Raw genomic sequence first — 21,247 nt, forward strand, 5'->3', positions numbered from 1 at the left:
CAGTGGTTCCCAACCTTCCGAAGGCTGCGACCCTTTCAAACAGTTTCTCATGCTGTGGTGACCCCAGCCAAAAAATTATTTTCGTTGCTATTTCATCACTGTAATTTTGCTACTGTTAGAAGTTGGAATGGAAATAGCTGATGTGCAGGATATTTAATATATGACTCCCTCCCCCCAAAGAGGTTGAGAACCCCTGCTCTAGCTTTTTGGGCTAATATATCACGAGTTATTGGGTCAGGCTGCAAGCACTGAGGAACCAATTGCTAAAGTGGAGGAATTTTTCATTTTCTTTTTGTAATTTTGTTTCTACAAATTTCACTTTCTCTGTGTCTTGAGTAATCTCATTCCTTTGTTCGTATTTATTGTTTGAAAGCAGATTGAGAAATTATTTGTAAGAAAGACTTGAATATTTGCTTCATTCCCCACTTCTGAGACGTGATAATATTAGGCCCTCCGGGCTATCCCAGAGATTTCTGAACTTCCTTAGGCAGTCTTCTCTGAGGACATGAGTGGTCGCCAGAGACAATGTGAGATTCTTTAAGGTCACCGGCAACCCACTTTAAGGAAAAAGTAGCAGGACTTCCCCCACGAATAAGTATCTGCAAAGCCAGGTTAATCTGCGCTTTAAATGCACTTTTTTTCCCAGGTAGGGCCAGGTGCTCTCCAGAGTAGTAAGCAGGGCCAGCTGTGAAATCTTCTGCTGGGACTCTCAATGACTTTAACCTGCGAGGAAGGAGATGCTTCCCCTGCCACTCAGGATCCAGGAGGCGGGAGAACGGATTGTTGGCCTATCAGGGAGAACATTTGGTGGCTGTGTGAATTGTCCAATGAGGAGTTTTGGTCTTCGGTGACGGAGGCTGCACAACATTTGGGGTGCCATTGTGTGTCCCCGCCATATTGTCGTCCTGTGTCTTTGGCTGAGGCCCCCAGATTTCTTCCCTCGGTATTTGCATCCTCTTGTCTGACTGCAGGAGTCTCAGGAAGACATCAGAACTCCGGGTCTCTGAAAATGGTGCGTGCGGCAGCGACAGTGGGGACGCGGCCTCCTAAGGCAGCGGAGTCTGGAGCTGAGTCTCATCGGGCTCCGCTGGGCAGCGCTGCCCGGGTCCCGCTGGGTGGAGCTGGGTCAGCAGGCACAGTCGGGGTCCTGTCCCTTGCTGAGCGCTCAGTGCTGCGGCGTCTCGGGTTACCTGGGCGTCCGCGTCTTTGCAGTCTGAGCGGTGTAGGCGGAGAGTGGTGGGGATACTTGGTTTAGGGCTTCTGTGCGGGGAAGTGGGTGTTGGGGGAGGGGAACAGCCGCGGGGTGTGGTGATCCCCGTTGCACGTTGTCAGAAAAGTAGGATACCATTATATCTCCACAATATCCCAATTTACTTAATAACCAGTCATTTCACAGCCTTTGTTGGTTGGTTGGTTTGTTTTTGGTTACGATTTGACGAGTACACGACTCTCCTTGCGAGCTGGCCATTGGCAACCGCGATTCTTTTATCTCGATCTTAACCACTAATGTCAACAGGCAGGCAGGTTACACCTGAACATTTCTCACAATGATATACAAATGTGCAGGTTACTGAATGTCTAGGGAATGGTTAAAGAGACTGAAGACAATGAGAGGTTCTCCTCAAGTTGGAGGCAGTGAACTGATTAAGACTTAGCAAGGAGGATTCAGAGATGTCCAATGCAGGTCCCGAGCACAGGCTGTTAGATGGGCTGTTGGAAGTGAGCTGAGGTCCGTGGCAGGAGAAATTGCAGTGGATCTGGAGTCCTGGTGCTGAGGCAGGGGTCCCTCCCTGTGATATGTTTCCTGTCCCTTGACATTTTTGTGGTCATTCAGTAAGCCAGTTACACTTTGGATAGTCTCAGGCAGGGTTTACATCCGATTACGTTGATGAATTAGTTTTAGTGGGCTTTTTTTGTTTTTAAATGATTTGATTTATTTTCAGGTGTCATTATTGAGATAAATTATCAATTTGTGCCTTATGTGTTTTGTTGACATTGATACTCAGAATAAACCGGTGCAGAGTTGTCACTTAACAAAATAGTCACTGTAGGCTTGGCACAGCTGGAAAGCTGACAGTCCCCACAGGATGCAGTAACTCAGCAGCCCCACCCTGTTTTCTGTACCCTGTCTCTTTTGTTTCATTGGCATCTGCTTTTCCTATGAGTCTCAGCTTCCTTTAAATCCCATGACCTCTCTCCTTGGTCTAAGGATTTTCACAACTCTAAACAAATGCCCAACTTTCCAAGTCCTTCTGACGTTGCCAGACTCACTAGAAAATTCACAGATCCATGTGCACAGGTGGCTCGAATTGATCCCTATCATAATGTTATTGGCCTGGGGTTGTTTCTAAACATTGTTTTGGTTTTAAGATTTTATTTATTTATTATGTATAGTGTTCTACCTGCATGTATTCCTGCATGCCAGAAGAGGGCACCAGATCTCATTGTAGATGGTTGTGAGCCACCATGTGGTTGCTGGGAATTGAATGCAGGTCCTGGGGAGAGCAGCCAGTGCTCTTAACCTCTGAGCCATCTCTCCAGCCTCTCTAAACATTGTTTTAACATAAAGAATCTTCATCAAGTTAGGCCATGACTGTGTGTGAATGGAGTATTGCAATAGAATGAAGCCCTACGTGGTAGGTGGTTGAGCTAAAGAGGAGTGTCTCTTGTAGGGAGTTAAAAACAGTGGTGAATAAGGACAAGCAGGAGCAAATGGAAGATAGGAGAGCCTGTCGAAATGGAGAGTTCCACAGTTGGCTACTAGAGAATAGTTTTTCTCTGAGGTCATCATGTCTTTAGGGTTAGAATCAGGAACTGGTATGTGCTGGCCCAGGCTGGGGTAGGTCAATGATCACAGGCCTACAGCAAGGAGATACATTTAAGGAAAAAATCTACCCAGATGTTTCTACTGATAAATTCAGGAATTCAGTGCTGAGGAAAAAAGTGGGAATTTTGAAGGCCTTATTTGGATTAAAACTTGAGGGTGTTTCTAGTAATGTAGTTTCCTAGATCACGAGCACAATCAGTCATGCAGTAATAATCATAATAGAAGTAATAATGATGGTAATAGTAATATGTAGAATTATGTGAATATAGCCCTTAACCAGGATTGCAATATTTGGGTCAAATTCAACCTTTTCATGTGTTCAGTTTTGTACCCACAGTGCTGTTCTATTCAGAATATAATATAGAAAAGGGCTTAAGTATTTGTGGTTCATATGTGTGTCCCGTGTAATGGAGTATGTAGTCTTTGTCCTGTATTTTGGCACAGTACTTCAAGAACTCTTGGAGGTTCCTATGCAATCAGAGTGTCTTTGTTTCTCATAAGCCCCTTTCAGGCAGTTTCTGAATTTCTGTTGGCAGATGAGCATGTGTTTAATAAGCTTAGTATTTAACTTTTTCTCTATTAATGTGTATGGGTGTTTTGCCTGCCTGTGTGGTATGTTTGTGTACTGCATGTGTGGCTGCTGCCTGTGGAGTCCAGAAGAGGGCTTAGGATCCCTTTAGGGTGGAGTTGCCATGGAGATATTGGGAATTGAATCTAGGTTCTCTGCAAGAACAGCCAGGGAGCACTTGGGAGGCAGAGCCAGGCGGATCTCTGTGAGTTCGAGGCCAGCCTGGGCTACCAAGTGAGTTCCAGGAAAGGCGCAAAGCTACACAGAGAAACCCTGTCTCGAAAAACCAAAAAAAAAAAAAAAAAAAAAAAGAAAAAAAAAGAACAGCCAGGGCTCTTGACCACTGAGCCATCCCGCCAGCCCCAGTATTTAACTTTTTGATTGAAGGTTTCTTTGTGTAATTCTGAGCAAAGCAGGTTGCTTTGCCTGGATGCTTCCCTCTTGGTAGAATTTTTTTTTTTTTAATGAAATATTGGGTTATTTAAACGTTCTAAAATTTTCTTTTGTGATTAAGTAGGTGATAGCAATTTACGTGGTTTGTAGCTGAGTGGCTAGAATGATGAGGCCTGAAGAAGCCAAGAGAAAGGTTGCAGCAAGCCGTTTGTTTCACACTAAAATTCATGTGCATATGCAGATCAGAGGAGTCACATTCGGGTGAGTGAACGTGCTGGGTCTGCCGTGTGTCCTCATCTCCTTTGTGTGTGTGTGTGTGTGTGTGTGTGTGTGTGTGTGTGTGTGTGTGTGTGTACACACATTCCTTTTAGCTTTTCATGTGTTTATCACTAATCAGAGTATTACCTGCTTTGAATTTGGAGTGGATTAATATTGCCCTATACACAACACTAGTATAAGGTTGAAACTTGTGTGTTTGTGAGTTGTAGATTCTTTGCCTTAATCTCTTGTGCGTATGGTGGAAGATAAAGTGAACTGGGAAACTGGTCCATGCTATGTATCACTTTCAAGATCCAGTGAACAGAGTTAGGAATTGAATCCAAAAACTGTGTCTTATTCAGAGAGCCAGCAATCTGAGAAGACAACAGATTGACATCCCAAAGATCTGTCTTACCCAGCAGGTTATATAGAGCAGGGAAAGAAAGGCAGTGGATGATTTCATAGCTTACTCTTGCCCTTCTGGGCAAGGAGGTCAGTGTTGTCTCAGAGATTTATGGTGTTGGTGCTGTTTTCCATATCCCCTCCTCTCTCTGTGTATGAGGTTATCTCTTACATCAAGGCCACCCAGTCTTGAATTCCTCATGTGTCATTCTCTGGATTACATCTAAATCAAAGGTTAACTCAATACAGAAACGGTTAGCAGTGTGTAGTGTGCATGCGCAGATTCCTTTTTGCAAAATGAAGTACAGGAGTGCTCTTCTAACACTCTACAGCATGTCCCCATACTGCCCCCCCACCCCCGTTAGAAATAAGCCTTCTATCCTTAACAGCTGTTTCATATGGAAGATAGTTTCCTGCTGCTGTGAATCAAGTCAGCTGTTTGCTCAGCTTCTTAGCAATAAGGGATTCTTTGGCAGAAAGCTGAGCACATCAGAGCATGCCATATACAACAGCAGCCAAGAAGGAAAGGATAAGTCAACAGTGAAAAAACTCTCTTTATATTAGAGCCTAATAATTTAATTATTAGTATATTAGAGTCAATTAACTGATTAATATATTAGAGTTATTTAATATGTTATGAGTCTAATAGAGTCTAAAGACTGCTTTAACTTTTGGTTTAATCAATCAAGTATTGTCTATCAAGTTAGAAGATTCTTTAAATTCTTCATGAGCATGGTATGTCTCAGTAACAAATAATCTATCAGAGTCTGCTTTTAAGCATATATTACTTATAAAAGACTCTCTAATATGTGAATAAGCTTTAGATAAATTTAAAATCTGCCCAAGTTGGGCATTGAATCCCAGTACTCGGGAAGCAATGGCAGGTTGTTTGCTGTGAGTTTCAGGCCAGCCAGAGCTACAAAGTAAGACCCTGACTCAAAATAAATAAATAAACTCTGCCATACAGAGCAATCATAATTTCTAAAACAGTTCATTATTTCTTGTGCATGGGGAGGGGGTCTGTTTGTCATGGCATGTGTATGTAAGTTAGAGGAGAGCTCTCTGGAGTCCATTCTCTCCTCACATAGTTTCCCAGGAACTAACTCGAGTGCTCAGTTGTTTACTCAGTGAAGCATCTCACTGACCCATACCCAGATTTTTAACTTTTAATTCCTATTCTATGATAGTACCATCAGTTTAAGTATAGTAGTGAGGGCTCAAACTAAACACACTTTGGGGGAACTACTATTACTCTTAGCAGGACAGTGTACAGGACTAGATCCTAATGAAGATCTCTCTCTTGACATAGTACAGCCTCTATATTTGATAAAGTGTGTTCATCCTTTACACATTGTCTAAGACTTGAGCCCCCCAAGCTCCGTGGAAGCAAGACCTGAAATAGAGGCCACAGAGTGCTGCTTACTGGCTTATTCATGGCTTGCTCAGCCTGTTATACCACCAAGGACCACCTACCCAGGGTGGCATTGCCCACAGTGAGCTGGACCCTAACATGGCAACCATTAATGAAGAAAGCGCCCTAAGACTAGCCTATAGGCAAATTTTGTTGAGGCGTTTTCTCAATTAAGATTTTCCTTCTGTGAGAGCCAAAGCTACATTTTACATTTGTTTGTTTGTTTTTGTTTTTGTTTTCGAGACAGGGTTTCTCTGTGTAGTTTTGGTGCCTGTCCTGGATCTCGCTCTGTAGACCAGGCTGGCCTCAAACTCACAGAGATCTGCCTGGTTCTGCCTCCAGAGTGCTGGGATTAAAGGCATGTGCCACCATCACCCGACAACATTTTACGTTTTAATTACAATGCCTTAGAGATCCATGAAACAAAAATGCTTCTGATCAGCAAGCCCCTTGCCCAAGGACAGACAGCTCCTAAAATTCTGGAGGCTATTGTTTATGGGAGATATCAAGCCTAATGTTTTCACTCCCCTAAACAAGTTTGTGCACCAGATGTGCTCAATCACATGTGGGCAGGAGATATGTAAGCAGGAAATTCGTCATGATGTATGCTTCCCAAAATTGGGCCTGATGGGAAATACAATGAATCTTCAGCCTTTGCAAAACTTGATTCTGGGCCATTTTCCAGGAATCTGGGTATGGACCTGGCCAGAGCCCATCTATGTGGCTTAATTAAAGCTTGCTTCAAATTTGACTTTCAACAGTGGTAGCTGTCTTACTCTCCATCAGTAGGATTAACACTTCCCAAATGTGTCAAAATTTGCTAACCAGCACATTTAGCTTTACTGTTATCTGGATTCTTTTCTGCATGCCATTAGGAGGGATAATCTATTGTCTGTAGATGTAACCAACCGTCTTATTAAATAAGAAACACAGAGCCGATTCACAGAAGAAAGCCAAGAGGTCAGAACTAAGAGCCTTACCCTTCCTGCTTCAGCCAAGAGAGCTCTCCGAAAAGGGGGCCTACTTCCTGTGTGTGTGTCTTTAAATAGTCTTTCTGTTCTGCCTTCTCATTGGTTGTAAACCCAAACACGTGACTGCCTCGTCACTGCCTGTATGTACAGCCCTCCAGGTCCTCTAAGGTATTGAGATTAAAGGCGTGTGTCTCCAATGTTGGCTGTATCCTTGAATACACAGAGATCTACCTAGCTCTGTCTACCAAGTGCTGGGATTAAAGGCGTGCGCCACCACCGCCACGCTCTTGCTATGGCTCTAATAGCTCTGACCCCCGGGCAACTTTATTTATTAATATACAATTAAAATCACATTTCAGTACAAGTAAAATACCACCACAGTTGTCTTTATAGTCAGACTGGGAAAGGCTTCAACCCACCCTGACTGAAGGTGTCAGCACAGATCAACATATATTTAACACCCTTGATCCTGGCATTTGAGGAAGGTTAACATGTCAAACCTTGAATAGGTATTGACCCTGTTAAATGATTTTATCTTAAAGGTTTAATTTTTAGTTTGAATCATGTGTATGAATGTGTACACATGAATACGGGTGCCTGGGGAGGCCAGAGGTATCAGATCGCCTGAAACTGGAATTATAGGCCAGACATAGGTACTGGGAACTAAACTTAATATTGGATCTTCCTTCTTTTCCTCCTTCCTTCCTTTCCTTTTTTTCCTCCTCCCAAGGCAGAGTCTCTTTTTGTTGTCCTGGCAGTTCTGGAACTCCCTGTGTGTAAACCAAGCTGACCGTTAACTCACAGAAACCCTACTGCCTCTGCCTCCAGAGTTCTGGAATTAAAAGTGTATGCCACCACTCCAGGCCGATCTTAATGGAAACACCTCTCCATCTTTGTTTTAAACCCTTTTTCTTTTCTTTTTTTCATGAGTTACAGTCTTAGGACTGTTCTTCTGTTCTTCTTCTGTATGACATCAGATACCCTTGGGCATGTGATCTGTGACTTAATGTAATTAGTTAGGGTGCCTCTCCCCAAAGTAGACTCATGAAATGGCTTAACTGTTGGTCTCACCAAGTGGGTGGAAGAAATACTGTTTCTTTCTGTTCTTGTGTCTGTAATCACTGAGCTTTGGGGCTTTATTTTATCTATTGTTGAGAACCCTAAAAGTAAAAGTTTGTTTTTCGGAGACAGGATTTCTTTGTGTAGCCCTAACTGTCCTAGAAATATCTCTGTAGACCAAGTTGGCCTGGGACTCACAGAGATCTACCTGCCTCTGCCTCCCAGATGCTGGGAGCAAAGGTGTGCACCACCACTGTTCAGCTAAAAGTAAAATTCTAAAGTGAAGTTGAAGTGTGCAAGTACTTGCTGTATTCTTTTGTAGTTTTTCTTAGTGTGTGGAACAGACTGGCCGAGGAGATAAACAGCTATCATTGTGACCCTATGGAATTAGGAAGTAAACTTTAATTATAGTGAACCTAATCATATGTATGTCAGCTATCTTTAAAGTTTTACTTGTAACAGCTCTGGCTGTCCTGGAACTGGATTTGTAGGCCAGGCTGGCCTCTAACTCACAGAGATCTGTAGCTGGAGAATTTCTCTCCAGCTCCCACCAAGTCCCGCCAGTCCCGGAGCCCACTTATAAAATAAACACACAGACTCTTACATTATTTAAACTGCTTGGCCATTAGCTCAGGCCTATCATTGTCTAGCTCTTACTCTTATATTTAGCCCATTTTTATTAGTCTATACTTTGCCACGTGGCTCGTGGCTCGTGGCTTATCGGTACCTTACATCTCCCTTGTCCTGCTAGCGGCTCTAGGCAATCAATCTCTTCCCTTCCTGTTTCCTCAATTCTCCTCTCTGTTTGTCCTGCCTATACTTTCTGTCTGGCTATTGGCCAATCAGTGTTTATTTAGACAGAGCGATATCCACAGCAGAGATCTGTCTGCCTCTGCCTTCCAAGTGCTGGGATTAAAGTCGTGACCTACCACCATTCGGCTAAAGTTTTACTCTTATAGATCTTTTTTTTTTAAAAAAGGTTTATTTTATTTATGTGTGCAGGTACCTGAGGAGGCCAGAGAAGGGTGTTAGGTCCCTCAGAGCTGGAGTCCAGGCGGTTGTGAGCTGCCTGACATGGGTGCTGGGAACTGAACTTGAGTGCTCTGAAAGAGCAGCAGTGCTCTCAATCACTGAGCCATCTCTTCAGTCCCTCTTACAAATCGTTTTGGGAACTCAAGCCCTTGGTGACATGTTTAAGCTTTTGAGTTTTCTCTCACTTCTTATTTCCAATTTGCCACAGTCCTTTACATTGGAGATGGGGATGTGGATACCAGCTAAACTCCTTTCCAATTTTAAATCATTTCCCCCTTTCTCCCCTTCATAGCCTCTCCCTGCCTGTCTGCCTGTCTGTCTATCTATCTATCTCTATCTTGCCCTTGCTGTCTCTCACTCTCTCTGGCTCTCTGGCTCTCTGGCTCTCTCTCTCTCTCTCTCTCTCTCTCTCTCTCTCTCTCTCTCTCTCTCTCTCTCTCTCTCTCTTTCTCTCTCTCTTTCTCTCTCTCTTTCTCACATACACACACATACATATGGGCAGAGATGCAAATTTTTTCTCTCAGCATCTCTGGTCACATCCATATATAAGGAACCCACAGATATGATGGCTGAAGGTATTTGAGATGGAAGGTCTGCTTATTAGAGTGTCTGAGTTGTTGATAACAGCTAGAGGAGGAACGAGCAGGACAGGAGGAGTTTTGCTATAGTTAGCACCTTCTTACAGCTTTTCCCACTATTTGAAGGTCATGCTGGGGCCTGTCAGAGCTGATAACCAAGGAGCTGGTCAACTGCTGATACAAGGTTTTCACAAACGAATGAAATCTTCCCAGCCAGACTTCTGTCTGGCCTCAAAATCTTATGGTCATAGTCATAAGGCAACAAAATGAGATGCAAAGAAGTCTGCATGTGAAAAAATGGGGGTGGGGGTTATTTAAAAAATTGTACATCCCATTTTTCTTTAACTCTTACCAAAATATATATCATACCTGTAACTTAAAAAAAGTTATTTGTGTTTATTTTATATGTATGGGTGCTTTGCCTACATGTATGTCTGTTCACCATATGTGTGCCTAGTGCCTGTGGAGGCCAGAAGAAGGTGCTGGATCCCCTGGAACTGTAGTTACAGGTGATTGTGAGCTGTCATATGGGTGCTGGGAACTGAACCCAGTCTTCTGGAAGAGTAGAAAGTGCTCTGAACCACTGAGCTATCCCCAGCCTCCTGTATCTATAACTTTTAATAAGACTTTTTTTTTTGGTAAACTTCATGGTTCCTTTTTTTAAAATCTTATTTTTACAGATTTTAAAAGGCATTTCCCCTCTAATAAAGCAGCCTTTATGCTGGGTAGATGGCTCAGTGGATAAAGTGTTTGCATACATAGGACCTGAGTTCGGATCGCCAGAAACTCAGGCACATGTCTAGCCCCAGTGCTGGTGGGGTTGGTGTGGAGGATGGTAGAAGGGTAAATAAGGTAGGCAGTGGTGGAGAGATCTTGGATGCTTGGTGGCTTACAACTCTAGATGGAACTAGTGCTAGGTTTAGGGAGAAACCCCATATTAAAAAGAGGCAGAGCCAGGTGGATCTCTGTGAGTTCGAGGCCAGCCTGGGCTACCAAGTGAGTTCCAGGAAAAGGCACAAAGCTACACAGAGAAACCCTGTCTCGAAAAACCAAAAAAAAAAAAAAAAAAAAAAAAAAAATGTAGAAAGTAATAGAGGAAAGCAATCTAAGACAGCTTCTGGTCTCTATACATGCATGCATGGAGCAAGTGCATTGACATATGCGTGTTCACATACATACATATACTACACCACACACACACACACACACACACACACACACACACATACACACACACATTTAAAAGGTCAGAGTACAATTTTGGGGAGTCAGGGGTTTTTGTGTGTTTATTTGTTTGTTTTGTTTTTCTAATATGGATTCTGGAGATTAAACTTGGGTTAACAGACTTCTGTGGCAAGTGCATCTCTCCAGCCCATACATGAAACATTTTTTACCAAAAACAAGAATGAGCCAGGGTGAATCAGAGTTGGAGACTTATTTATTTATTTGTTTGTTTGTTTGTTTTTGTGATGGGGTCTCTCTATGTAACCCTGATTGTTCTAGGACTTGCTGTGTAGATCAGGCTGGCCTTGAATTCACCAAGATCTTCCTGCCTCTGCCTCCCAAGTGCTGGGGTTAAATGCATGCACCATAACACCCAGTTGGAGATTTATTAAGAGACATTTTAAAAATAGAACACAGGGATTATTAGAAAGAGAGACTCCAAAGAAAGAATAAGACATGGCCAACTGTAGATACAAGCATCTCAAAGGAGAATGTCAATCAATTGCCTTTACAGTGGGTATTTGTAGAATTTTGGTGCTTTGAAGTTACATGTTAAGAAACCTGTACCTTGCCAGGCGGTGGTGGCGTACGCCTTTAATCCCAGCACTCGGGAGGCAGAGCCAGGTGGATCTCTGTGAGTTCGAGGCCAGCCTGGGCTACCAAGTGAGTCCCAGGAAAGGCGCAAAGCTACACAGAGAAACCCTGTCTCGAAACACCAAAAAAAAAAAAAAAAAAAGAAAGAAAGAAAGCTGTACCTCCACTTTATTAATACATTTTATCTTTGACAATTTCACATACCTAAATGATGTATTCTAGTTATTCTCCCCCACACGGTCTCTTACTCCTTTTCTTCCTGCCATCCCTATTTCTTCTTGCAGATCTCTTTTTCATAGGCATTGTTTTTCATTTGTTACTGTCCCACAGAGTTTAATTGAGGCCATCTGTGTGACTCTGAATTCGGAAATAACCATCTGGGTTTGGTGGGCTTACCAATGGGTATACAAGTAGATACAAATATGTCCCTCTTCTGAGAGTTCATGATTGCCATGGCCCACCACTTCTTAAATTGTATTTCTTATTTGTGTGTCCGTATGTGTGTTTACTTGTCCGGATGTGCATGATGTGGGTACAGATATCCATGGAGGCCAGAGAGATCCCCTGGAACAGGAGTTACTGGTAGTTCTGAGCTGTCTGATGTGGGTGTTCGACCCTCTGCAAGAGCAACAAGTGCTCTTGGCCACTGAGCCATCCCCACTCCCCCAGGCCAGACCATTTTAATATTCCTAAACAAATGTAGTTTACAACAATGTTAAAAGTTTAAAAAAAATTTCTTTTATAAATAAAGCTGTAAAGTGGATTTATGAAAGGTACTGTCTAGATTTGGGAACAAGAAGGAAGTACTAAAAACTGAAAATTATACATAATTTTTATCATTTTTGCACTAAGTAAGCACAATGTATTTATTGTCTTTGACAAGATTATCTTTAGAAAAACATATTGCCTCTGCAAGCAAGTATGGCTTTATTAGTATTGCCTCTAGTTTCGTGTTTGTTTACTAGTACTGTGGATTATCTTTAATGAGTTCCATTCAATTTTTACTTTATTTATTTATTTTCTGTTCATTTGTTTTTTGTTTGTTTTGAGACAGGATCTCACTATGTAGCTTTGGCTGTCCTGGAACTCACTATGTAGACCACACTGGCCTTGAACCCAGAGAAATATATCTCTGTCTTCCAAATGCTGGAATTAAAGGTGTGCACCACCATGCCCAACTTTTAGTTTTTTGAATTAAGAGTGATCTAAAAGAAGCCAGGTACATGCTCCCAAACATTTTTCAGTGCATTCACTGAAGATGTACTAAGGTTCCTAACAAGTTGTAACAAGAGATTAAATTGTATCCACTAAGCCAGCTTCTTTTAAGACTCTTCATGCAAAGAATGTGTTTTCCAATCACTAATTTCTAATGACCACACAAAAATACTGTAACTTTTCCCTGCTAAACTTCTGTCTAGCCTCAAAATCTTATGGTCACAGTCCTAAGACAACAAAATGAGATGCAAAGAAGTCTACATTTAAAAAACGGGGGCTGGAGAGATGGCCCAGAGGTTAAGAGCATTGACTGCTCTTCCAGAAGTTCCTGAGTTCAGTTCCCAGCAACCACACGGCAGCTCATAACCATCTATAATGAGATCTGATTCCCTCTTCTGGTGTGCAGGCAACCATGCAGACAGAACACTGTATACATAAAATAAATTAGAAAACAAAAGTAGCACATGGTTGGCATCAGTTCTCTGGAAAAGCCATACCATTCTTTAGAGTTAGAGTGAAGAGGAATTCTTCCCAGTAGTAGTTTCCATACCACAGGAGAGGCAGAACGTTTTTTTCCAGCCTACATAAGATTATGTAGTCTCACGACAGTTAGTGTTGACTCTCTTGTTGGATATTAAGTAATGCAAAAGTTGCTATAAAAAAATATAGGGGGACCTGTGTTGTAGAAATTTTCAACATAAGGGGTAGTTTCATTCTGATTTTGCTTCACCAGATATCTCCAATCTGCTGTTAGAATTGCTGTATGAAAAATCAGCTTGTATATGAAATTGTATGTATGGAATAAGGACGTGACTTGAATACATATGGAACATAGCATCATATCAAATTCTGATGAATTAAGTCTAGATTTCTAGTACTATAACACTCACCCTTTCTCTTGGAAATATATGTGTATATTTTTAGGAGTCAGTGACCTTTGAGGATGTGTCTGTGAACTTCACCCTGGAGGAGTGGGCTATGCTGGATTCATCTCAAAAGGATCTCTACAAAGATGTGATGCAGGAAAACTTGAGGAACCTGGCCTATATAGGTGAAGATGACATTATTTTCTTACTTAGTCAATGAAAGAACAAGTGTTTTTTGCTCATCACTCCTACTGTATGAATTAGATTATGGAAAAAGAACACTGTGGGTGAATATGTCTGGTGGAATCACTTTATACTGTGAATTTGTGAATTTAGCTAGAATCTTTTTTTCCCCTGTAGAAGTAATCCATTTTTCTTGGTCTGTATTCTAGGAAACAAATGGGAACACCAAAACATTGAAAATGAGTATGAAAATCTCTGGAGAAAACTAAGGTAATTTGTAAGGAGACAGCAGTGTTCCTCAGGACTCTTGGTGGGTTGGCACACTTTACAAAGCAGTGATAGATACAAATAAATCTTGTTCCAAACAGTTTTAATTTCAACAAATGTTCTCGAAAGCTGCTTACACATTAACTTCAGCAATCAGAACATCCTAGTATTAGTAACAACTGGAACATCATGATACCACAAATAATGCTTTATCATATTCATATATACTATCTTTACTCTATATTATTTAAAATGTTATATTGACTTATCTCCAGGGTTTGGGTATGCATTGTATATGAAATAAAAAAAAAAATTTTAGAATAGGATGAATGTCATAATAGATATACAAGTATGTCAGAATCCAACATTATTTTAGTCACTAGTACATCAAAAATGTATACAGTATTAAGTATTGAAAATATATTTAAAGGTAATATAGACATTCAGCATTTGCCTGTAATGAAGACAGTGTAGCATAGCTACACACGACTACCTCTGTTTTTATTGTAAATGTCCTTAAACCATATTGCAGAGCATTCAATTCAAATTATTACAGGGGATATAATTAACACTTCTTGTGACAAATTATTAATAAACATGTTTTTAGTAATACACTTTTTATTTTTTGTAGTAACCAGTTGTTGGAAAGACTCTGTGAATATACAGAAGGTCATCAGTCTGCAGAAATCTTTAACTGGACTCCAGAGTGTGTCCTGAACCAGAAATCGTGTCCAGGAGTTCCCACATATGAAAACCATGTATATGGAGAAGTGATTATTGGCCACTTATCTCTAAATGTCCTCCCTCATCCTGACCCAGGGCACAAACCATATGACACTCAGGAATATGGAAAGGAGCTGAATAAACATAGGGAATTTGGGAACATCTCCAGTTCTACCACAACCTTCCAGAAGCATAAAAGAATTCACACCAAGGAGAAACCTAAAACTAGTCACTGTAATGAAGACATTAGCTGTCTCACATCAGGTCAAAGTGATGAAAAGACTTCTACGGGAGAAAAACACTATGAATGTAAGCAATGTGGGAAAGTATTTACTTCTTCCAGTTCTTTTAGAAGGCATGAAGAATATCACAGCCGAGAAAAATCTTATGTTTGTAAGCAGTGTGGGAAAGCCTTCCCTTTTCCTAGTTCACTACAAATACATGAAAGAATCCACACAGGTGAGAAGCCCTATATGTGTAAACAGTGTGGGAAAACCTTTGCCCGTTCGAGTTCTCTTCTAACTCATGAAAGAATTCATACTGGAGAAAAGCCCTATGTGTGTAAGCAGTGTGGGAAGGCCTTCACTGATCGTAGCTCACTCCGGTTCCATGAAATGATGCACAGTGGAGAGAAACCCTATAAATGTACGAAATGTGGTAAGGCTTTTGCTTCTTCAGGTGCCTTTCGAAAACATGAGCGGACTCACACAGGAGAGCAACTCTTCGTGTGTTTGCAATGTGAGAAAGTTTTCAGTTGTGAAAGTGCTTTTCGAACACATAAAATAATTCATTCTGGAGAATGTGTATGTAAGCAATGTGGTAAAGCCTTTACTAGTCACAGTTCAGTTAAATACCATGAATTGATGCATAGTGGAGAGAAACCCTATGTATGTAAGCAGTGTGGAAAAACCTTTAGATCTCCTAAACAAGTTCAAATTCATAAACGAACTCACACTGGAGAAAAACCTTACGTGTGCAAGGAATGTGGGAAAGCTTTTACTTTTCTCGGTTCCCTTCAATACCATGAATTGATTCATACTGGAGAGAAGCCCTATCTATGTAAACAATGTGGGAAAGCCTTCAGGTCTTCTCGTCAGGTTCAAATACATGAACGAACTCACACTGGAGAAAAACCATATGTATGTAAGCAATGTGGAAAAGCCTTCTTTTCTTTGTATCATTTGAGAAGACATGAAGTAATTCACAGTGGCATGAATCCCTATGTTTGTAAGCAATGTGGGAAAGCCTTCAGTTGGTTCAGTACCTTTCACAGTCATAAACAGACTCACACTGGAGAAAAACCCTATTTATGCAAGCAATGTGGGAAAGCCTTCTGTAGCCGCATATCATGGAGAAGGCATGAAAAAGCTCACACTACAGTGAAGCCTTATGCATGTGTTCAATGTGGAAAAGCCTTTCGTTCTCCTAGTTACCTCAAAATACATGAAAGAATCCACACTGGAGAGAAGCCCTTTATATGTTCGCAATGTGGAAAACCCTTCCGTTCTTTTCGTTATGTTAAGTCACATGAAAGAAGTCACACTGGAGAGAAACCCTTTGTATGTACAGAATGTGGGAAAGCCTTCAGTTATTATAGTTCTTTCCACAGACATAGAAGAACTCACCAGACAGTAACCTTGAATTCAGAACTTGAAAAGTCTTCATAACATAAGACTGCACTCAGAGAACTATAAAGTTAAAGATGTGGAACACCTTTTGGTCCTATTCATGGATTAAGAAAGAACATGTTTGGGCAGGCATAGTGTGGCATACCTTTAATCCCAAAATTTGAGAGGCAGAGGCAGGGAATGTCAGAGTTCAAGGCCAATCTGTTCTATATATTGATTTCCTAGTCACTCAGGGCTACATAGTAAGACTGTTTCAAAAAAAAGAAAAGAAAAAACATGTTTGTATATTTGACTAGAAGAGATGTCCAAATATGAACACATGTGCAAATGCTTCCCCAATAAAATCTTTCCTTGTCAAAACACAAGGAACTCAGTAGTAGCAAACAGTGGGCCAGTCCTTTGAAAATTTTTCATATATTAATTTCCATAAATGTCAATAATGTGAAGGACTGAATACAAACTTTTGCTTGTTTTAGAAAATCCGATATCTGAAGAAAACTTTGTAAATATATTGTACTTATTGGAATTTATTAGCGAGTCTTGCCATGTAATCCAGTCTGGCCTTGATCCAATTATCTTCCTGTTTCAACCTCTAGAATGTTTGAGTGAAAGATGTCTGCTTCCACATCCAGCATTGGTAGTTTATTCCTAAAAGAACCTTTTTGGACTCCATGCTTCACATTTTTGCTCTAAAAAAAAAATCTCTTTTTAAAACTATATGTATATGCATGTTGTCTGTGAATTTGTGCACATTCATGTAGTGCCTGCAGAGACCAGAAGGAGATCAGATCCTCTGGGGCTAGAATTATAGGCAGCTGTAAGCTGCCTCATGTGGGTGCTCGGAACTGAATCCTGCCCTCTGCAAGACTATTACACACTCTTAACCACTGAACCATTTCTCCAGCCCCTAGAAAATTATCTTTAAACTGAGTATGTGAAGTGAAGGATTGCTTAAGTACAGGAGATGGAAACCAAAAAGGAAAAAAGAAAGAGAAAAGAAGAAGAAAAAGGTACACTATCATTACATTAATTTAGTAAGGTTTCTTAGAGCAATGCTGCATACAAGTTTAATGTGTGAAATCTTTTTGCATTAAATCAGGTAGTTTTTTTCCTTTTATTTTAATTTCTGTACATTCACTGATGAGTTTATAGTTATTTGTAATGCCAGAAGGCTCAAAAAAAAGGTCTTGTTTTCAAGCCCTTGAGATTATTGTACCATGGAAAAAATGACTTTTTGTGAATATTGAGATTTTTCCCTCTTAATTCCTATGTCAAGCTCTTACCATTTTTTTGTAGACTGTCATTCTCTTCCATGAACAGAGCTCACTTTTATATCATGTATTTTTGTTTGTTAACTTTCTCTCTTCTCTACCTGATGTTTTTTTCCCTAACATTTCTTGTCTCCTCGTCCTTTAAATTATTTTCAAACCACTTGTAGATTAACAAGTGTTAATTCTTAGTCTGCTTAGAAGGTAGGTATAAATGTCACTCTATAATCATAGATCACATCACATTTACAAGCTTTTCTAGTTTTTCATGTCACCAGCCACTTTTATTGCACATATATAACTAATGATTTTTTTTCTCATGTAAATGTTATTTTGATGTTTGTATTGTTGTACCATTGATTTTTATTGTAATTTCCCCTCCAGTCACTATACTAAGACAGATGTTGGCATTAGTGGCCTGTTGCCAAAGACTGTTGGTGCCATGTAATAAATTGTACTAAATCTGTTTGTGCACAGTAAGCCAGTATGTCTCATCAGTAAGAACATTCCATGGACATTCTGGCAGGATTGGTGTTTAACTTGAAGGAATTTATGGGGTTGCTTAGATATAGTTAGGTGCCTCTTTGTTGGATGTACTGAGATGTGAGTAGAATTCTCTATTTGGTAATCATAGGAGTTATTACTTGGAAGGCCTCAAATAATTACATGAAGAAAATTTTAATTCATGGAAATTACTACTCACATTAGTGAAGAGAGGGTGCTTGCCTCATTTTCACGATTCAGAATGTTTTATACTCTGTCAGTTTTACAGGCAACCTTACAGAGTGTCCTTTCCTTTTGTCATGGTTATAAAGGAGCAGTGCCCAGCGGTGTAAGCATGGGACACATGCCTTCAGAGCAGCAGATTTGGCTTTGTTTTGAACACCAGTGTTCTGGGCCAGTTTTTACTTTTCTGAGTTACTGTAGCAGCACTACAGTATTTCCTCCAATATACTGTTTACTGCTCTTCACAAATACAGATGTTCTTAATTACCCATTTGTTTATGTTCTGATAAACCCATAGGAAGGGGTAAATGTAGCAAGAAATTATACTCAACCTAGTGAATATTAAACCTTAGACTAGTCATTATCAGGACTCTTATTTAGGTCCAGATTGGGGGAAGTAATTTCTGCATATTGTTTCTTCTTTTAAATTAAAAAAGGTATGTATTATTATGCAAAGTAATGGGTTTTGTTATGATACTTTGATACATGTATACTATGTACTTTGATTCTTTTCATCCATTTTTTTTTTATCTCTTTCCCTCTTCCCTCTGCCCAGTGGTTCTCATTGCCTCCAAAATAGAATCTTTTTTTTTTTTTTTTTTTTTTTTTTTTTTGAGACAGGGTTTCTTTGTGTAGCTCTGGCTGTCTTGGAACCCACTCTATAGACCAGGCTGGCCTTGAACTCAGAGATCCGCCTGCCTCTGCCTTCCAAGTGCTGGGATCAAAGGTGTGTGCCACCATACCTGGCTCCAAATATACTTATAGTTTCATGTCTCTCTCTTGCTAAAATCTCTAGTCTGTATATGCTAAAACATACAAGCTGTTGGTTTGTGAAGTTCAAGGCCATTTGGTCTATAGAGTGAGTTCCAGGACAGCCAGTACCATGCAGAAAAACCCTCTCTTGAAAAACCAAAACAAAAAACAAAATAAGAATTGAAAACAATTTAAGGAAGGAAGTCTGTGTTTTCCATCAAGATTTAAGAAGGCATGTAGTCCCTCAAGGGAAAGCATGGTGAGAGGAGCCTTAGCTGTGTGACTAGAAACAAGACAACTAGCTGACCATATTGCCTCTATAGTCAGATTGGTGCTCATCTCATGACCCCACCCTCCACCCCTTCATTCAGTCCTGAATCCCAGAGCTTGAAATGGTGCCACTTACATTCAGGATGGGTCTCCCTGAAAACACCCTTCATAGACAAAGAGGTATGTTTCCATGGTGAGTCTGTATGCACTCAAACTAACTAATGAAGATTCACTATCCCCAGAGGTGATATGGATGAGGAGGTACCAGAGGTGTGCCAGAAGATCGGCACTCATCTGTTTATTTCTGGCCCCAAACTCCTTACGTCATCCACTATTGATAGAAAAGGGACTTCAGGATCTAATGGCCTGGTGGCTGTCCTGCCCCACCCCAGCAGGCTCCCCTCTCCTCTCACCTGGCTTGCTTCACGAGGCTCTTGCCTGTCTCCTGCTTCTGCACTGGCCTTGAACAATGCCTTCATCTCCCAGACTGCCTTTAAACCTGATCTCCTTGCTTCAAGAATTCTGTTATGGGTGCTGGAGAGATGGCTCAGTGGTTAAGAGCACTGGCTGTTCTTCCAGGGCTCCTGAGTTCAATTCCCAGCAACCATATGGTGGCTCACGACCATCTGTAATGAGATTTGGTGCCCTCTTCTGGCATGCAGTCATACATGTAGGCAGAACACTGTATACATAATAAATAAATAAATCTTTTAAAACAAAAAAGTTCTGTTACACAGACAGAGTGGGTTTCTTACACCGGTGGCTCCGATATCTACACACCCCTCTGCTACACCTTCCAGGCAGGACCTGCTGTTTGTCAGGAAGCCTCATCCTGGAACTGCTACATGGAGTTTTCCAGGTGTGTCTTCAGGGTCCTAGAGCTACCTGGAGACCCGCCATCCCTGGTGCTTCCTAGTGACACTATCTGGAGCCTTAAGAGTGACTGTAGAAATGATTGAGAAACCAGGAGTGCAGGCAAGAGGATTAAGACAGCCAGAGGTTCAAGGACATCATCCACTACAAAGCAAGCTCTATCTGAAACCCAAGTGACTGTGGTGGTGGGGGTGGATTCAAGAGATGCTTTCAAAGGGGCAAGCAGAATATGTAAATCCCCAGGTGGAGACCTGACAACCACCAGCTGGGGAAAAGGAAAACTAGAAGCTGAGCAGAATGGAGAGTTTTGTCCTTTTCCATGCTGGCGTGCTTACCTAGAAACAGCTGCAATCTTTGCATTGCCAAAGAATAGGCTTCTGCCCCATTTGAAAATCCAAATGAAGTGTCTTAGAGATTTCTCTATTTCACACGTGAGCACAGAAGTAGGATGGAGGAGCAGCCTAGCATTTAAGGGATTTTGAGTTGACATCCTTGTCTCATGACGCTATGGATGTTGACGTGAAGCATGTCGATAAGCGAGTGGGCCGAGGAGTGAAGCCCCTCACTCGACAGTGGGGGCACATTGTGACCCTTCAGTGGGGTGGCCATGAAGTGTCCTTTGGTATGTTACTCAGCTACCTCTTAGAAGCACTCAACTTCCAGCTGGTCAGAATTGCTCCCCAAGAAGTGCTGATTGTGAGGAGCTGCAGAGAGTGAGGAGGAAAATGAAGCGGGAGGCCAGAGACAGGAGGAGCTTCTGGCCCCGCTGAGGCGGTAACCGGCTTAGAGGTGGTGGTTTGTGGATAGTATTTTTATCCTGCAAAGTCGCAGGGGTCTTCCTGTATGCGTGAAGAAAAATCTGTGAAGATCAGACTTAAAGTAAAACCCTTTTGGGATAGGTAGTTCCTTGGATAAAAGGTTTCTGTGAGTGACCATTTAGGTGAAAACCTTAAGGTGACCTACAGAGTAATGTCCCTTTGGCAAATTTGAAGGTTTGGGGAGTCACAGTTTCAAGTCTGGGCTTGTGCATAGCAGAGGATTGCATGCTTCCACCCCTCAACCCCCAACCCCCAACCCCTAACCCACCCACCCCACCCCCCGCCCACTCCCATTGACCACTTTCCAGTGATCTGCTCCCGGGCTCAATTTCAGTGTTAA

General features: G+C 41.3%; 1 protein-coding gene across 2 annotated transcripts; it reads left to right on the plus strand.

Annotated features, from left to right (window-relative positions):
* The first annotated feature begins 857 nt into the window (after window positions 1–857).
* On the plus strand, window positions 858–17,947 carry LOC128115715 (zinc finger protein 124-like). 2 transcript variants are annotated; one of them, XM_052746706.1, is made up of 4 exons: window positions 858–1,012; window positions 13,457–13,583; window positions 13,791–13,851; window positions 14,480–17,947. In XM_052746706.1, the coding sequence occupies exons 1-4, from the start codon at window positions 1,010–1,012 to the stop codon at window positions 16,236–16,238; spliced, it is 1,950 nt and encodes a 649-aa protein (XP_052602666.1). In that variant the 5' UTR covers window positions 858–1,009; the 3' UTR covers window positions 16,239–17,947. The 2 variants fall into 2 exon arrangements, with proteins under 2 accessions (XP_052602666.1, XP_052602667.1); XM_052746707.1 differs by lacking the exon at window positions 14,480–17,947 and having other exon boundaries at window positions 13,791–13,855.
* The last annotated feature ends 3,300 nt before the right edge of the window (window positions 17,948–21,247 follow it).

The sequence above is a fragment of the Peromyscus californicus genome, unplaced genomic scaffold, assembly GCF_007827085.1.
Source record: "Peromyscus californicus insignis strain IS unplaced genomic scaffold, ASM782708v3 Scaffold_1__1_contigs__length_55948999, whole genome shotgun sequence".
Taxonomy (NCBI): Eukaryota; Metazoa; Chordata; class Mammalia; order Rodentia; family Cricetidae; genus Peromyscus; species Peromyscus californicus.

What these genes read in the sequence shown, in the direction of transcription:
- LOC128115715 (XM_052746706.1), top strand. An exon ending in GAGGAACCTGGCCTATATAG is followed by an intron (nt 13,584 to 13,790) that starts GTGAAGATGACA and finishes TCTGTATTCTAG; the next exon opens with GAAACAAATGGGAACACCAA. An exon ending in AATCTCTGGAGAAAACTAAG is followed by an intron (nt 13,852 to 14,479) that starts GTAATTTGTAAG and finishes TATTTTTTGTAG; the next exon opens with TAACCAGTTGTTGGAAAGAC.